Consider the following 15,526-nt stretch of genomic DNA (forward strand, 5'->3'; position numbering starts at 1 on the left):
GTCCTTGACCAAGTCAGGGGACAGGGATAACGTGTATCCTAAGCCGTTTGGAGAAGCGCATATCTGGATAAGCGTGGTGTTCCTGGACTGCCTCTCTGAAGGCAGAGTGGTCCAGAAAAATACGTGAAGCTGACTCCTCCACTGGAGGAGCTGTGAGAAATAACCCACATTCTATAGATGGACGCTATAAGATTATTTACTATGGCGTCACAATCAGGTGTATCCAGATTGAGAGCGGTCTCAGGATCAGAATCCTGAGCCGCTACTTCCGCCTCATTACACAGCGAGTCCTTCTGTTAGGACCCTGATGAAACCGAGGCCGCTCATAGCGAGCCCACTTAGGCTGTCTGGGACTGACGTCCGTGCAGAGCCGTGACTCTGGGATGCGTGTGACATTCCCGGAGCTGTTAGTTATTCACACTGAGGGGGGCCATGGATCAATGATTCAACAGTGCCCATATTGTGAGAGACATGTCCGGACTGCTAGGCTTCTAGTATCATAGCCATAGTCTCAGAAAAACTGTCAGTAAATACTGCAGACACCGTCCTCATCCCCTGGCCATTAGTGCATACAATGGGAGTCTATGTACCTGCCGGCCGTATAGCCGTACATGCTGTACCAGCTGTATAGAAAAACATGTGGTTCTGCACCTTTGTTTTACACAGAGAATATGCTGATAACTCCTCCGCATAATCCAGGAGGGTATATACAACGTGCGACCAAACAGTGCAATGTATATAGTACAAGCATATCTATACGTGCACTTCTGCACTAGTGGGGTTAGCACCACAGGTGGTGCTTAACGCCTGTTACAGCGATTGTGTGACTATCAGAATGCCAGGGTCTTCCACACTTGTCTCTGTATCGTACAGAAACTGACACTAATGGCTGCCGGTGTCCTTGTAGAGAAGGAAGCCGTGGGCGTGCCTGAGAAAGTGCGGGAATCCGGTTTCACAGTGCACACAGTGAGAGGGGTGGAGTATGCAAAACATACTCCAGCTCTCAGCTCTGCTCTATGCAGCGTCACGCCCCTACCCTGACTGTCAGGGCTGTGGGCGGTAACGAAGGGAGACTAGGCCCAGAAGCCGGGGACTCGAGTTAACAGCGCGGCCGCCGTAAAAGCGCGGGCCGCGCTGAAGTCCCCGGCGCACCACAAGTGCCAGCCGCGCCGCAGTTCCAGCGGCCGGCGCGACCGATTCATAGAAGTGGCCAGCGTCCCGCCCCTCTCCTGACTGGCAGGTCTGGGGGCGGGAACGAGCGGAAGCAGGCCGCAAAAGCCGGGGACTCTAGTTATCAGCGCGGCCGCCGTAAAAGCGCGGGCCGCGCTGAAGTCCCCGGCGCACCACAAGTGCCAGCCGCGCCGCTGCCAGCGGCCGGCGCGACCGATTCCTGGAAGTGGCCAGCGTCCCGCCCCTCTCCTGACTGGCAGGTCTGGGGGCGGGAACGAACGGAAGCAGGCCGCAAAAGCCGGGGACTCTAGTTATCAGCGCGGCCGCCGTAAAAGCGCAGGCCGCGCTGAAGTCCCCGGCGCACTACAAGTGCCAGCCGCGCCGCAGTCCCAGCGGCCGGCGCGACCAATTCCCATAAGTGAGCCTGCTTCAGCGAAGCTGAATGAGGCCATGGCACAGGCGCCGCAGCGCTGATGTCCCCCGGCGCACTACAACACCCAGCATGCTGCGGTGTGAGCGCCAAATGCACGGGGACACAGAGTACCTTGAGGAAGCAGGGCCATGTCCCTGATGTACTCCGCTCCATCCAGCATCTTCTCCAGGGGCTGTAGATGGAGCACGGTCTCAGTGCCTGGAGACCGGTAAATCCCACTTCACCCAGAGCCCTGTAAAAAGGGATGGGGAAGGAATCAGCATGTGGGCTCCTGCCGCCGTACCCGCAATGGGTACCTCAACCTTACAAACACCTCCGACATACAGTGGGGTGAGAAGGGAGCATGCTGGGAGCCCTGTATGGGCCCTCTTTTCTTCCATCCGACATAGTCAGCAGCTGCTGCTGACTAAAAAGTGGAGCTATGCGTGGATGTGTTGCCTCCTTCGCACAAAGCACAAAACTGGTGAGCCAGTGATCCCACTGGGGGTGTATAGCCAGAAGGGGAGGGGCCTTACACTTAAGTGTAATACTTTGTGTGGCCTCCAGAGGCAATAGCTATACACCCAATTGTCTGGGTCTCCCAATGGAGCGACAAAGAAATATCAGTATTTGCAGATGATACAAAACTATGTAAGGTAGTTAACACAAAGGAAGACAGTTTGCAACTATAGATGGATTTGAGTAAATTGGAGAATTGGTTTGAAAAACGGCAAATAAGGTTTAACACAGATAAGTGTAAGGTTATGCACATGGGAAGGAGAAACCGATGCTACAATTACTTACTAAATGGGAAACTGCTGGGGAAATCAGACATGGAAAAAGACTTAGGCATCTTAGTCAATGAAAAGCTAATTTGCAGTGCCCAGTGTCAAGCAGCTGCCACCAAAGCAAATAGGGTGATGGGATGCATTAGAAGAGGTCTGGGGGCACGAGATGAAAACATAATTTTCCCTCTCTACAAATCACTCATCAGACCACACTTGGGAGTATTGTGTGCAATTTTGGGCGCCGGTGCTCAAGAAAGACATTACTGAACTTGAAAGGGTTCAGAGGCGGGCAACTAAAATAATAAATGGAGTGGGAGCATTACAATACCCAAAAAGGTTATCAAAATTAGATCTATTTACTCTAAAAAAGACTCTAGAAAAGAGAAGACTTAGGGGAGACCTAATAAATATGTACAAGTATATCAGAGGGCAATACAGAGATCTCTCCCATCATCTGTTTGTACCAAGGGGGCATTCTCTTCGTTTGGAGGAAAGAAAATTTCTGCACCAGCATAGAAGAGGGTTCTTCATGGTAAGAGCAGTAAGGTTCTGGAACTTTCTTCCTGAGGAGGTGGTGATGGCTAACTCACTGAATGAATTTAAGAGAGGAATGGATGCTTTTCTTGATAGCAACAGTATAGAAGGTTATGAATAACATCATATTACAGGTAAATAGTTGACCCAGCTTAGGAGTCGGGAAATAATTTTTTTCCCTATGACGAAAACTGGATTCTAATCTGTGGGTTTTTGCCTTCCACAAGTTCAATACTGGAGAACAGCGGCACTAAAATAGGCTAAACCAGATGGACATAAGGTCTTCCTTCAGCCTTAGAAACTATTAAAAAAAAAAAAGGTGGAGCGAAAAGAAATGCAAACTGTGGCTACAGCAGTGTGGAGGGCACAGCAACTTTAGGACCAGTTTTATTACAAAAAAAAAAAGGAAAAAAGTATTATTATTAATTATTAGTATTTATAAATCCATGCACAGCAGGAAGTTGATATTATGAGGACTTCGGACCAAGCGATGATGAAGTCAGTACATGTTAAAGGTGTACCTAAAACCTTTAAACTTGTCGGTGATGTTGCTGGGATTCACCGACATTTTCAGTAGAATCAATAGTTTAAATTCATAATACACAGATCTCAAATGAGAAAACCTTTGTGGTGCGAGACAGTCCTCTATTGGAATCACTCTATATTTTCTTTCAGCCTCTGAAGGATCCGCTGTCGTTCTAGATAGTTGTCTTTCCTATGAAGAATCCTCTGCAGTTTGCGCTTCATCTTCTCTCTTTCTTCTTCAGACATCTCGCTGCCCTGTTTCGCAGTTTTTAAACAGTCACTGATCTGCTGTCTCTTTATCTGCACAGTTGCCTGGTGAATGGGGGGAAAATTGTGATCAAGAAATAATTTGTGAGGGCAGGTCTACTGTACAACATGAAGGTCACACTGACGTGTGCCAATTTCCAAATCCCCTATATATCGTTAAATGTCATTCATTACCACTATACCATCCATGGAAACATCACCAGCTCAACTGTCTATGTGAATTACAGACATCTAATATATAAAGCTGAATGTATGTATGTATGTATGTATGTATGTATGTCCGGGATTGGCATCTGCACCGTCGCAGCTACAGCCACAAAATTTTGCACACTCACACGTCTGGACCCAGAGAGCGTCATAGGCTATGTTGGGAGGCGAAATTTTAACCCCGCGCGTTCCAATTTACCAATCAATTTTGCCCCTATCTACATAATGGGGGAAAAAGTGAAACGAAAAATGTATCCGCACCATTGCATTTACAATCACGAAATTTTGCACAGACACCTCATGTGACCCAGGGAACGTCGTAGACTATGTTTTGACAGGAAAATTTAACCCCGCGCTTTACAGTTACTCTCCAAAAAACATGCCTCCATTAAAGTAAATGGACCCTGGAACTACAGGTTATTAGTAGGAGCTGTGATTGGTTGCTATAGGAACAAAAGACATTAATAGTATAAGAAGCTTATATGTGAGGTAATAAGATGTCGGTGGGGAGACAGAGAGAAAGAGACAGACGGGGAAAGACTGGGAAAGAGGCAGACGGGGAAAGAGGCAGACGGGGAAAGAGGCAGACGGGGAAAGAGGCAGACGGGGAAAGAGGCAGACGGGGAAAGAGGCAGACGGGGAAAGAGGCAGACGGGGAAAGAGGCAGACGGGGAAAGAGGCAGACGGGGAAAGAGGCAGACGGGGAAAGAGGCAGACGGGGAAAGAGGCAGACGGGGAAAGAGACAGACGGGGAAAGAGACAGACGGGGAAAGAGACAGACGGGGAAAGAGACAGACGGGGAAAGAGACAGACGGGGAAAGAGACAGACGGGGAAAGAGACAGACGGGGAAAGAGACAGACGGAGCACATTACTTGGCCAATTTAGTTAAATCTGTGTGGAATATATACGTGGTGAAATGCTTCTATTAGCTTAGCTTTTGCCTTTTAATAATTACATTTCTATCTATTTGTTTTGTGGTTTTTGGGTGCAGAATAAATTTTTGTTAATACATTCTATTTTGTTAACAGTTATTAACCCGGGCGAAGACATAAGGAGGACATCACCGTGGACCATAGTCAGAGGTATCTGCCTATGGATGAAAGACAGAGGAAAGTATCTCCAACAGACGACAACCATGATGTTTGGATACTTGCCTGTAGTTCGGATTGATTTTCCTCTACCCGCTTGATCTGCGTTTTCAGAAATATCACTTCTTCCTGTATAGAAGAACAGATAAATGTGAGGAGCCACTGCAATGTTATCAGCAACCCCGTAGCGTGCAGTAACGCCCCCGAAAGCACGCAATGCTGTGAAAAGGCTTCGCATTTCATTAAGAAGCTTACAAAAAGTGAAAAAAATTTCTCATGAATAAAATCACCCTAAAATTGTCATCACCCAAGAAGTCCAGATCTCAGTAATGGTATAAAGGGGAAGAGTAAAATTCAATTACCACCACTACATCTTAATCATAGAAAAGTTTGTGTAAATTATCTGTATATGCACCAAAATATACTCAATTTCACAAATGAAAGATTACCCTCCAGAAAAAAAAAAAAAGAAAAGAAAAAACAACTTTCATCCTTGTCTTGACCGAAACAGACTCTTTGCAAATCAGTAGTGTGAATGATGCTGAATTGAAAATGTCACACGCTAGGGATCTCCAAACTTTGTGAAAATAAGCAGGACACTATTACGTAAAGAACCGTCCATGCTGTCCTCTCAGCAGACAGAAGAGCGAAGTAGCAGCACTAAAGTAGTAATGTGGATTGTTGCTGCAGTTTTGTAGACATTGATTATACACTGTATATATAATGGAACTTTGAGAACGCTGCACAGAAAGAGTCGGATAATTTATATAGGACGCGTATGCTCCACCTGCTGTTATATTCTCTAGATGCTGGTAGAGACATATCTCAACAGATTTGCAGCAATAACTGCAGCAAAAGGTGGTCCTACAACTTATTGACTCAGGGGGCTGAATACAAATGCAGATTACGATTTTCAGATTTATATTTTTAAATATTCGGAAAACCATGTATCGTTTCCTTTACACTTTAGAAATACTTGTGACTCTATTAGAATATTACGTAAATATATTTTATTGGGATTTTAAATTTGTGAGTGTAATGTGTAAAAAATTCACAGGATAGGAAAAAGTTTTTAAGGCACTGCATACAGTGATCCAAAACGGGCTGTGATTGGTGCCGTATGTGCTCTTAAAAGGAACCTGTCATTAGATTTGGTGAGTATAAGCTGCTGTCACCACCACTGAGCTCTATTATACAGTAATCTGGATTTCTATATATAAGTCCAGGCCACGCTGTATAATGTAAAAAAAAACGTTTATAAAATACTCACCTAGGAGGAGGTCCAGTCTGATGGGTGTCACTGCTCTCTGCAGTGATCTCTGTCCTTCTATCCAGCCTAGGCCTCCATTGCAGTCTTACGCAGGCGCAGTTTGATCTGCCCAGCCGAGGGCAGATCAAAGTACTGTAATGCGCAGGCTCAAGGGAAAGTTAAAGACCGCCCGCGCATACGCACTACAATACTTTGATCTGCCCTGCGCAGGGCAGATCAAAGTGTGTCTGTACAGGACCTGAATGCCGGCTAGTGTGGATGATGTAGGACGCGTCATGCATACGAGCCTCAGAGGAAGGCGATCGCTGCAGAGAGGAGGCGCCGGACCGGAGAGCAGCGACACCCATCACACTGGACCGCCCCCTAGGTGAGTATTATAAAGATGTTTTTTACGTTCTACAGAGCGGCCTAGGCTCTTACATACAGCATTCCAGAATACTGTATACAAGAACCCAGCGGTGGTGGCCACAGCTTATAAGGGAAAAACCTGGTGACAGGATCCCTATAAACACCCGTTAGTTTTATAGTTTTTTGTTAAAGGATTTCCAGGGCCTCTCACTGTAACATCAGTAGGTGAGTGGAGTCGATGACCTTGTATACACAAGTCTGCAGGGACACATGCACGATCAGCAACTTAAATCAGATAGCTGCACGATACATGTTGATGGTCCACACTTCCCATCAGGTACATCTAGATGGGATCCAAAAAAAATCCAAGAAAAATCCAGCAATCCCAAGCAATAAAAAATTACAAAACTTTATTTCACATTTTAAAATTCCATGGTTAGGACTTCATTAAAAGGGAAACCGATGACGCGTTTCAGATCCAACAGATCCTTACTCATAACGGAGTATGAGTAAGGATCTGTTGGATCCGAAACGCATCATCTGTTTCCCTTTTAATGTAGACCTAAGCATGGAATTTTAAAATGTGAAATAAAGTTTTGTAATTTTTTTATCGTTTTTGGGATTGCTGGATTTTTCTTGATTTTTTTTTGTATTAATTCTTCTGGTGACCAGCTGGACTCTGGTTTGTGCATCCCCTTCTCTATACCAGGAATTGCAGATGGTGGTGGAGTGGCTGAGAAGTATTTTTTTGTTGTTATACATCTAGACGGAGGTCATCAGCACAACTCACCTGGATGCTGAAGAGAACACTGAACATATGGATATGTTCAGACATCTGCAGAAAGTATTTGGATAAACAAACCACATCATACCTTTAGCTGCTGGATCCTACACTGCACCTCCTGGACTTGCTGCTCAGTGGACTCCACCTTCAAAGCAAAGGATCTGAATAAAAGAATAGACAACAACGTTTAACACCTTGTTCAACAACGCCAATTTGAAAACATGGCAAACACAGTGATAAACGGCACATGCCGGAACATGTTACAGAGATGCAGCCATGTTCTTCATAATCTTTTCTCTGGGCTCAACATATCTTATAATTTGTGGTGTGAGACTATTTTAAGGGTATGTGCGCACGTTGCTTTTTACCTGCTTTTTTGCTGCTTTTTCTTCTGCGCTGTTTAATGCCAAAATGGATGTGTTCTTCTATTCAAGCAAAGTCTATGGGAATTTGGGTTTCTTGTTCACACTATGTTGTTCAAAATGCTGCCTTTTTGTGGCAGAACTTTGGTCAAAAACTCAGCTTTGCAGTGCAAAACCCAAATGGCAAAAACAATTGACATGTTGCTTCTTTGAAAAGCTGAGTTTTTGACCAAAGTTCTGCCACAAAAAGGCAGCATTTTGAACAACATAGTGTGAACAAGAAACCCAAATTCCCATAGACTTTGCTTGAATAGAAGAACACATCCATTTTGGCATTAAACAGCGCAGAAGAAAAAGCAGCAAAAAAGCAGGTAAAAAGCAGGTAAAAAGCAACGTGCGCACATACCCTAAGAAAAATAAAACAAAAATCAAAACAGAAATTGTGCGTATGTGTGTTCACCTAGTGGTTTTAATAAGTACTGCACATTGTCAAGGGTTTTACAGTCACTATAATGTAATCCTACAAGGCAATTATCAGCAAGATAGTATGTCTTAAGGCATAAACAAATTTATCGTTAAAAAAAAAAAATGCAAAAACTGTGTGCGTGCGCACACACACACACACACACACACACACACACACACACACACACACACACACACACACACACAGATGCAGCTAGTCCAAACTGTTAAGTAGTAGCACACCGGCCCTATCAACCAAGAAGCCGGTAGCAGTGCACTCCTGAAGATACAAAATCAAAATTACCCCCTTGGATTTAGAAACATACTAGATGGCATAGATTTTACGCTGGATAAATGTTTAAATTTATTACCACAAATTGAGCCAGAATTCAGGCACATTTAAAGGGAACCTGTCATATCAAAAACCGCTATTATCCTGCAGAAATGGGATAATCTTCAGATTAATAGTGTTTTAAAGCTGCCCGGCCACCACACACAAAGCCTGGTTACCGGGATTTAATCTTGCAGCCTCCAGCTTTCAGTCATAGAGGCACAGCTTCAGTCACCGGCCAGTATACAGTAAGCGGCAGCTGTAACCACACCAGCTCTGCACTGATGCATTGACGAGCCGACTGTCACTCCATGCCAGTGCGCAGTTACAGCTGTCGTTCACTATGTACTAAGCGGTGACAAAATGCTCCGGACGCGCCTCTAGGACTGTAACTTTATTCCTCCTGGCAGCCTCCAGCTTAATTTCTCCTCAGTAGCTGGGCTTTCAGAGTAGTAGCCACACATCTTTAGAATGCTATTAATCTGTAGACTAAACCCATATCTTCAGGATAATAGTTGGATTTTTTATTTTTTTACATGAGGTCGCCTTTACTTTGGCAAATCACCCTATTCTGTTTTACCTCCTTTGATTTTCATCCACACTTGCTCGGTTGGCAGCTTCCTGTTCCCATTTGGCAAGTTGTTTCTCAGCTTCTGCAAGTTGTAGCCTTGTTTGCTGATGGACATGTTGAATAGTCTCAGGGTTTAATTGCTTGAGCACATCATCAGGGGCGAGACTGCCCACATGGGTCGGATCCTGTGTCCTGCTCAGCAGTGCTCTTCCCAGCTGCACCATCTGGTCAAAGGACATTTTCTTAAAAAAAATAAAATAAAATAATAATAATAATAATAATAATAATAATAATAATAATGGCTCATTCTACATATTTCTGACAATAATAGGGATATAAAAAAAAAAAGATAATGCAAAAGTGTACATTACCATTTTCTCAATGTCATCCTCAATTTTTTCTTTCTTGGCCAAAACCATTTCTTTTTCTTGATTTGCAGTGGTGAAATCTTTCCTTAGACGCAGTAATTCTTTCTAAGGAACAAGTGAAAGCAATTCTAGTAAGGATAGTGCCTGTGGGTGCACGTGAGGAGGTAATGGAGAACCCCCCTATGTGCAGCGCACACAACCTTATATGTTAATTGCTGCTGCAAGGGAGAGAAGTGGCTGCAGGAGAAAAAGCAGGAACCACAGCCGTTCCGACTAGTGAAAATGTGTGCGGGCCCCTCCCAATGGCAGCAGTCACTGAAGGGATTTAAACTGTGATCCCAACTGTGAGCACTACAGTGTGTCTCTATCAATTTATCACTTATGATAAACATTTGGGTAACCCTTTAATGAGCTATATAGCCCCTTTTAACCTCTATACACTATACATCAGGTGCAAGTATATGACGCAGACTCAGGAGCTGATCCCGCTCCATATAGAGAAAATGCCGACTGTGCCATTAGCCGGCATTTGCCTCCAACCGGAGTGATCGGACCCATCTCAGAGCGCTGCTGGCCATTGTCAATGACTGATTGCAGCAATAAATGCCTAGTGGGTTTGCAGGATGCCAACGTGGTACCATGGTAGCCAGCAGCTTTTATGAATAATGAGAAATTAATAAATGCTTAGAAAATCTTAAATATAGAAAAGTTTGAATCAAAATGGTATGTACCCTGAAATTGTATATAAAAATAACAGGTTGCCAAAAAAAAAAAAAAAAAAAAAAGGTAAAATTAAAAGGGGTTTCTTCCACCATATCTCAATTTATTTTTCCCCTTGTCAGTTCATTAAATGGAAGAATGAATGTTGTTATTCAAAACTGCAACTCAACAAAAATAAGCGCTTATAAGGCGATGTGGATGCAAAACAACACAAAATAAAAAAAGTTGCAGCTTTTGGAAGGAGGCACTACATTGATGAATAGCTCTGATACATTCAATACAATTCACAAAGAAGGGAATTTTGTTTACTTACCGTAAATTCCTTTTCTTCTAGCTCCAATTGGGAGACCCAGACAATTGGGTGTATAGCTATTGCCTCCGGAGGCCACACAAAGTATTACACTCAAAAGTGTAAGGCCCCTCCCCTTCTGGCTATACACCCCCAGTGGGATCACTGGCTCATCAGTTTTAGTGCCAAAGCAAGAAGGAGGAAAGCCAATAACAGGTTTAAGGACCAATTCAATCCGAGGAACATCGGAGAACTGAAACCATTCCACATTAACAACATGTGTACCCGAAAAAACCCCCGAGAAAACAGGGCGGGTGCTGGGTCTCCCAATTGGAGCTAGAAGAAAAGGAATTTACGGTAAGTAAACAAAATTCCCTTCTTCTTTGTCGCTCCATTGGGAGACCCAGACAATTGGGATGTCCAAAAGCAATCCCTGGGTGGGTAAAAGAATACCTCATGATAGGGCCGTCAAACGGCTCTCTCCTACAGGTGGCCAACCGCCGCCTGAATGACTTATCTACCTAGGCTGGCGTCAGCCGAAGCGTAGGTATGCATCTGATAATGCCTGGTAAAAGTAAATAGACTCGACCAGGTGGGTGCCTGACACACCTGCTGAGCCGTAGCCTGGTGCCGTAATGCCCAGGACGCACCCACGGCTCTGGCAGAATGGGCCTTCAGCCCTGAAGGAACCGGAAGCCCAGTAGAACTGTAGGTTTCAAGAATTAGTTCCTCGATCCTCCGAGCCAGGGTGGATCTGGAAGCTTGCGACTCTTTACGCCGACCAGCGACAAGGACAAGAGTGCATCCGTGTAGAACCTGAGTGCTCTCACCAGATCCAACAGCTGCAAATCTTTCTGAAGTTGGTGGACTGGATGAGGACACAAAGAAAGTGACGTGATATCTTGATTGAGATGAGAGTGGGATACCACCTTATGGAGAAATCCCGGAATCGGGCGCAGAACTACCTTGTCCTGGTAAAGGACCAGGAAGTAAGATTTGTATGAGAGCGTTACTAGCTCGAAAACTTCTCCTAAGAGCCGTGACCGTACTAGAGAGGCCACTTCCCGTGAAAGGTGGGAAAGGGAAAATCTTTCCTAGGCTCGAAAGGCGGCTTCTGAAGAGCAATTAGAACCTTGTTCAGATCCCAGGGCTCTAACGGCCGCTTGTACGGAGTGCTGAGAAGACAAACTCCCTGCAGGAACGTGCGTACTTGCGGAAGTCGTGCTAGGCGTTTCTGAAAAAATACAGATAGCGCTGAGACTTGTCCCGAGAGGGAGCTGAGCGACAACCCATTTTCCAACCTAGATTGCAGGAAGGAAGGAAACATAGACGATGGAACCGGCTTGGGAGAAACCCCTTGAGCCGAGTACCCAGATAAGAATATCTTCCACATCCTGTGGTCAATCTTGGCGGACGTTGGTATCCTAGTCTGTCCCATGGTGGCAACCACGTCCTGAGATAATCCTGAAGACGCAAGGCTCCAGGACTCAATGCCACACCGTCAGGTTGAGGGTCGCAGAATTCAACTGGAAAAATGGCCCTTGAGACAGCAAGTCTGATCGGTCTGGTAGTGCCTCCGGTTGGCCCACCGTGAGGTACCACCGATTCGAGTACCACGTCATCGTCGGCCAATGGAGCGACGAGGATGGCGCGGCGGCAGTCGTGCCGAACTTGCGCAGCACTCTGGGCAACAATGCCAGCGGCGTGACCCATAAGGTAGCTAGAACTGCGACCAATGCTGAACTAAGGCGTTCGCCGCCAGAGATCGAAGATTGTGAGACCGTGCCATGAAGCCGGGACGATGTTGTTGTGCCGTGACGCCATTAGGTCGACGTCCGGCATCTGTCAGCGGCGACAGATCTTGAGGAGACCATACGCCTGCGTCCATACCCTGGCGACTGAGGAAGTCTGCTTCCCAGTCTTCCCCTGGGATGTGAACTGAGGATACGGTGAATGCCGTGCCTTCCACCCACGTCAGAATCTGCCGGATTTCCTGGAAGGTTTGCCGGCTGCGTGTTCTTCCTTGGTGGTAAATGTATGCCACCGCTGTGGAGTTGTCCGATTGAATTCGGATTTGCTTGCTTTCCAGCCACTGCTGGAAGGCTAGTCGAGCAAGATACACTGCTCTGTTTTCCAGAACATTGATCTGAAGGTTGGATTATTTCTGAGTCCAAGTACCTTGAGCCCTGTGGTGGAGAAAAACTGCTCCCCACCCTGATAGACTCACGTCTGTCGTAACTACCACCCAGGATGGGAGTAGGAAGGACCTTGGGAAGTACATAAGGCGGCTCAATGTGTGCGACTGGTCCTTAAAGGAGAGATTGTAGCCTTGTCTGTAGTGAACGCTGTTGATTTAGCGTAAGCTTCACTATCGCTGAGAGAGTATGAAACTCTATGCCTAGATATGGTAGCGATTGGGTCAGGGTCGGATCTGACATTGAAAGTTGATGATCCACCCAAAACTCTGGAGAGTCTCCAGCGCAACATACGGGCAGTGTTCCCTAAGAGGGTGCCCTGACCAGGAAATCGTCCAAATACGGGATCACAGAGTGACCTTGAGAGTGCAGAACTGTCACTACTGCTGCCATGAACTTGGCGAAGACCCGTGGGGCTGTCGCCAGCAGGAAGGAAGAGTTACGAACAGAAGGTGTTCGTTTCCTATAACGAAGCGCAGAAACGCTGGTGCTCTGGATCAATCTGCACGTGGAGATAAGCATCCTGTCTATTGATGCTAGGAAACCTCCTTGGGACATTGAGGCGATGACGGAGCGGAGTATTCCATCCAGAACCGCCTGGTGCTCACGAGCTTGTTGAGCCGTTTAAGATCCAGAACGGGACGGAACGACCCGTCCTTTTTTGGCACCCGAAATAAATTGGGGCAAAAACCGTGACCTTGGTCCTGAAGAGGAACGTAGTCACCACTCCTTCTGCCTATAAAGTGCCCATCGTTTGCAGAAGCGCAACGGCTCGGCCGGGAGGTGGAGAAGTTCTGAAGAATCGAGTTGGAGGACGAACTAAACTCTATCCTGTACCCGTGAGACAGAATGTCTCTCCCCCAACGGCCATTGACCTATGGCAGTTAAATATCGCCAAGGCGGGAGAGCCTGCTACCGAGCGCGGATGCGAAGAGAGGAGGCTGCAAGACCTGAGGAAGCCGCCTTGGAAGCGGGTTTTCAGACTGTCTGTTTTGGGCGTGACTGAGCCCGCCACGAATCTGAGCTCCTCTGATCTTTTTGAGTCCTTTTGGACGAGGGGACCCCTGCTCTGTTGGGGTTTGTTTGTCTGGGCTGAGGTAAGGATGAATCTTTACCCTTGGAGTGTTTAATGATTTCATCCAAACGCCCACCAAACAGTCGTTCCGCAGAAAAAAACAAACTGGTTAAGTACTTTTTTGGAAGCAAAATCTGCCTTCCATTGACTTAACGACCAGGGTCTGCGTAAAAACACGGAGTGAGCAGACGCCTCTGTCGTACGGCTCGTAGAGTGTAGGACAGGCGTGATCGCGTAAGACGCAAATGCAAACATTTGAGAGGTTAAGGATGCCACCTGCGGTACAGATGTACGTGTGACTGTGTCCATCTGTGTAAGACAAGCTGAAATGGCTTGGAGTGCCTCTATGGCTGCGAATGCTGGAGCCAACGGCGCGCCTACAGCCTCATAGGTGGATTTCGACCAGAGATCCATCTGTCTGTCAGCGGCATCTGTAAGTGGAACCCCATCTTCCACTGCAATTATGGATCTAGCCACAAGCCTGGAGAGTGGAGGATGTCCCTTGGGACACTGGGTCCAGCCCTTGACCACGTCAGGGGCAGGGATAACGTGTATCTTAAGCCGCTTGGAGAAGCGCTTATCTGGATAAGCGTGGTGTTTTTGGACTATCTCTCTGAAGGCAGAGTGGTCCAGAAAAATACCTAATTTACGCTTGGGATACCTGAAATAGAATTTCTCCTGCCGTACAGCTGGCTCCTTCACAGGAGGAGCTGAGGGAGAAATGACCAACATTCTATTGATGGACGCTAAGATAATACAGTATGGCGTCCCCATCAGGTGTACAGAGATTGAGAGCGGTCTCAGGATAAGACTCCTGAGCAGCTATCTCCGCTTCAGCACCCAGAGAGTCCACCTGCGGAACCCTGAGCAGTGCGATGAAACTGAGGGCCGTTCAGCGAGCCCGCTTAGGCTGTCTGGGACTGTCGTCCGTGTCAGAGCCGTGACTCTGGGATGCACGTGACCCCCCCGGAGCTGTAATTGTTCACACTGAGGGGGACCATGGATCAATGATTCAACAGTGCTCATGGTGTGAGAGACTTGTCTGGACTGCAAGGCTTCTAGTATCACAGCCATAGTCTCAGAAAATCTGTCAGTAAACACTGCAGACTTCATCCCCAGCCTCTGGATCATTAGCAGAGACTCCGGCTGAGTTGCATACAATGGGGGTGTATGTAACCTGCCGGCCATATAGCCGTACCTGCTGCACCGGCTGCATGGAAAACATGTGCTTCTGCACCTCTGTTTTCCACAGACAGTATGCTGTAATCTCCTCCGCACAATAAGGAGGAAATATACAAAAGTACGACCAAAACAGTGCAATGCATAGCGTAGAAGCATATATCTCAATGCACTTCGGCACTAGTGGGGTTAGCACCACAAGTGCTGATTAACGCCTGCTCACAGCGATTGTGTGAACCTCAGAATCCCTGTCAGGGTGTTCCCACACTTGTCTGTTTTATCGCTATAGAAAGAACTGACAATAATGGCTGCCGGCGTCCTGTGTTAGAGAAGGAAGCCGTGGGCGTGCTTGAGAAAGTGCGGGAATCCGGTTTCACAGTGCACACAGTGAGAGGGGTGGAGTATGCAAAACATACTCCAGCTCTCCGGGCTGCCGTGATGTGCAGCGTCACGCCCCTACCCTGACTGGCAGGCCTGTGGGCGTTAACGAACGAACAAGGCCGCAAAAGCCGGGGACTCGATTTATAAGCGCGGCCGCCGTAAAAGCGCGGCCAGCGCGGAAGTCCCCGGCGCACCA

At 46.7% G+C, this 15,526-nt stretch overlaps 1 protein-coding gene across 1 annotated transcript in view; it reads right to left on the bottom strand.

The window, feature by feature from the left end:
* Positions 1 to 3,353: 3,353 nt before the first annotated feature.
* LOC142283317 (uncharacterized) overlaps positions 3,354 to 15,526 on the bottom strand; it is a 49,680-nt gene continuing 37,507 nt past the window's right edge. Inside the window, exons 7-11 of the mRNA XM_075333102.1 lie at positions 9,495 to 9,596; positions 9,133 to 9,365; positions 7,483 to 7,555; positions 5,059 to 5,121; positions 3,354 to 3,741 (exon numbers count right to left, since the gene is read on the bottom strand). Coding sequence (XP_075189217.1) covers positions 3,559 to 3,741; positions 5,059 to 5,121; positions 7,483 to 7,555; positions 9,133 to 9,365; positions 9,495 to 9,596 — 654 coding nt within the window. The 3' untranslated portion in view covers positions 3,354 to 3,558. The remainder of the gene's footprint in view (positions 3,742 to 5,058; positions 5,122 to 7,482; positions 7,556 to 9,132; positions 9,366 to 9,494; positions 9,597 to 15,526) is intronic.

This window comes from Anomaloglossus baeobatrachus, chromosome 2 (assembly GCF_048569485.1).
Source record: "Anomaloglossus baeobatrachus isolate aAnoBae1 chromosome 2, aAnoBae1.hap1, whole genome shotgun sequence".
In the NCBI taxonomy this organism is placed as follows: domain Eukaryota; kingdom Metazoa; phylum Chordata; class Amphibia; order Anura; family Aromobatidae; genus Anomaloglossus; species Anomaloglossus baeobatrachus.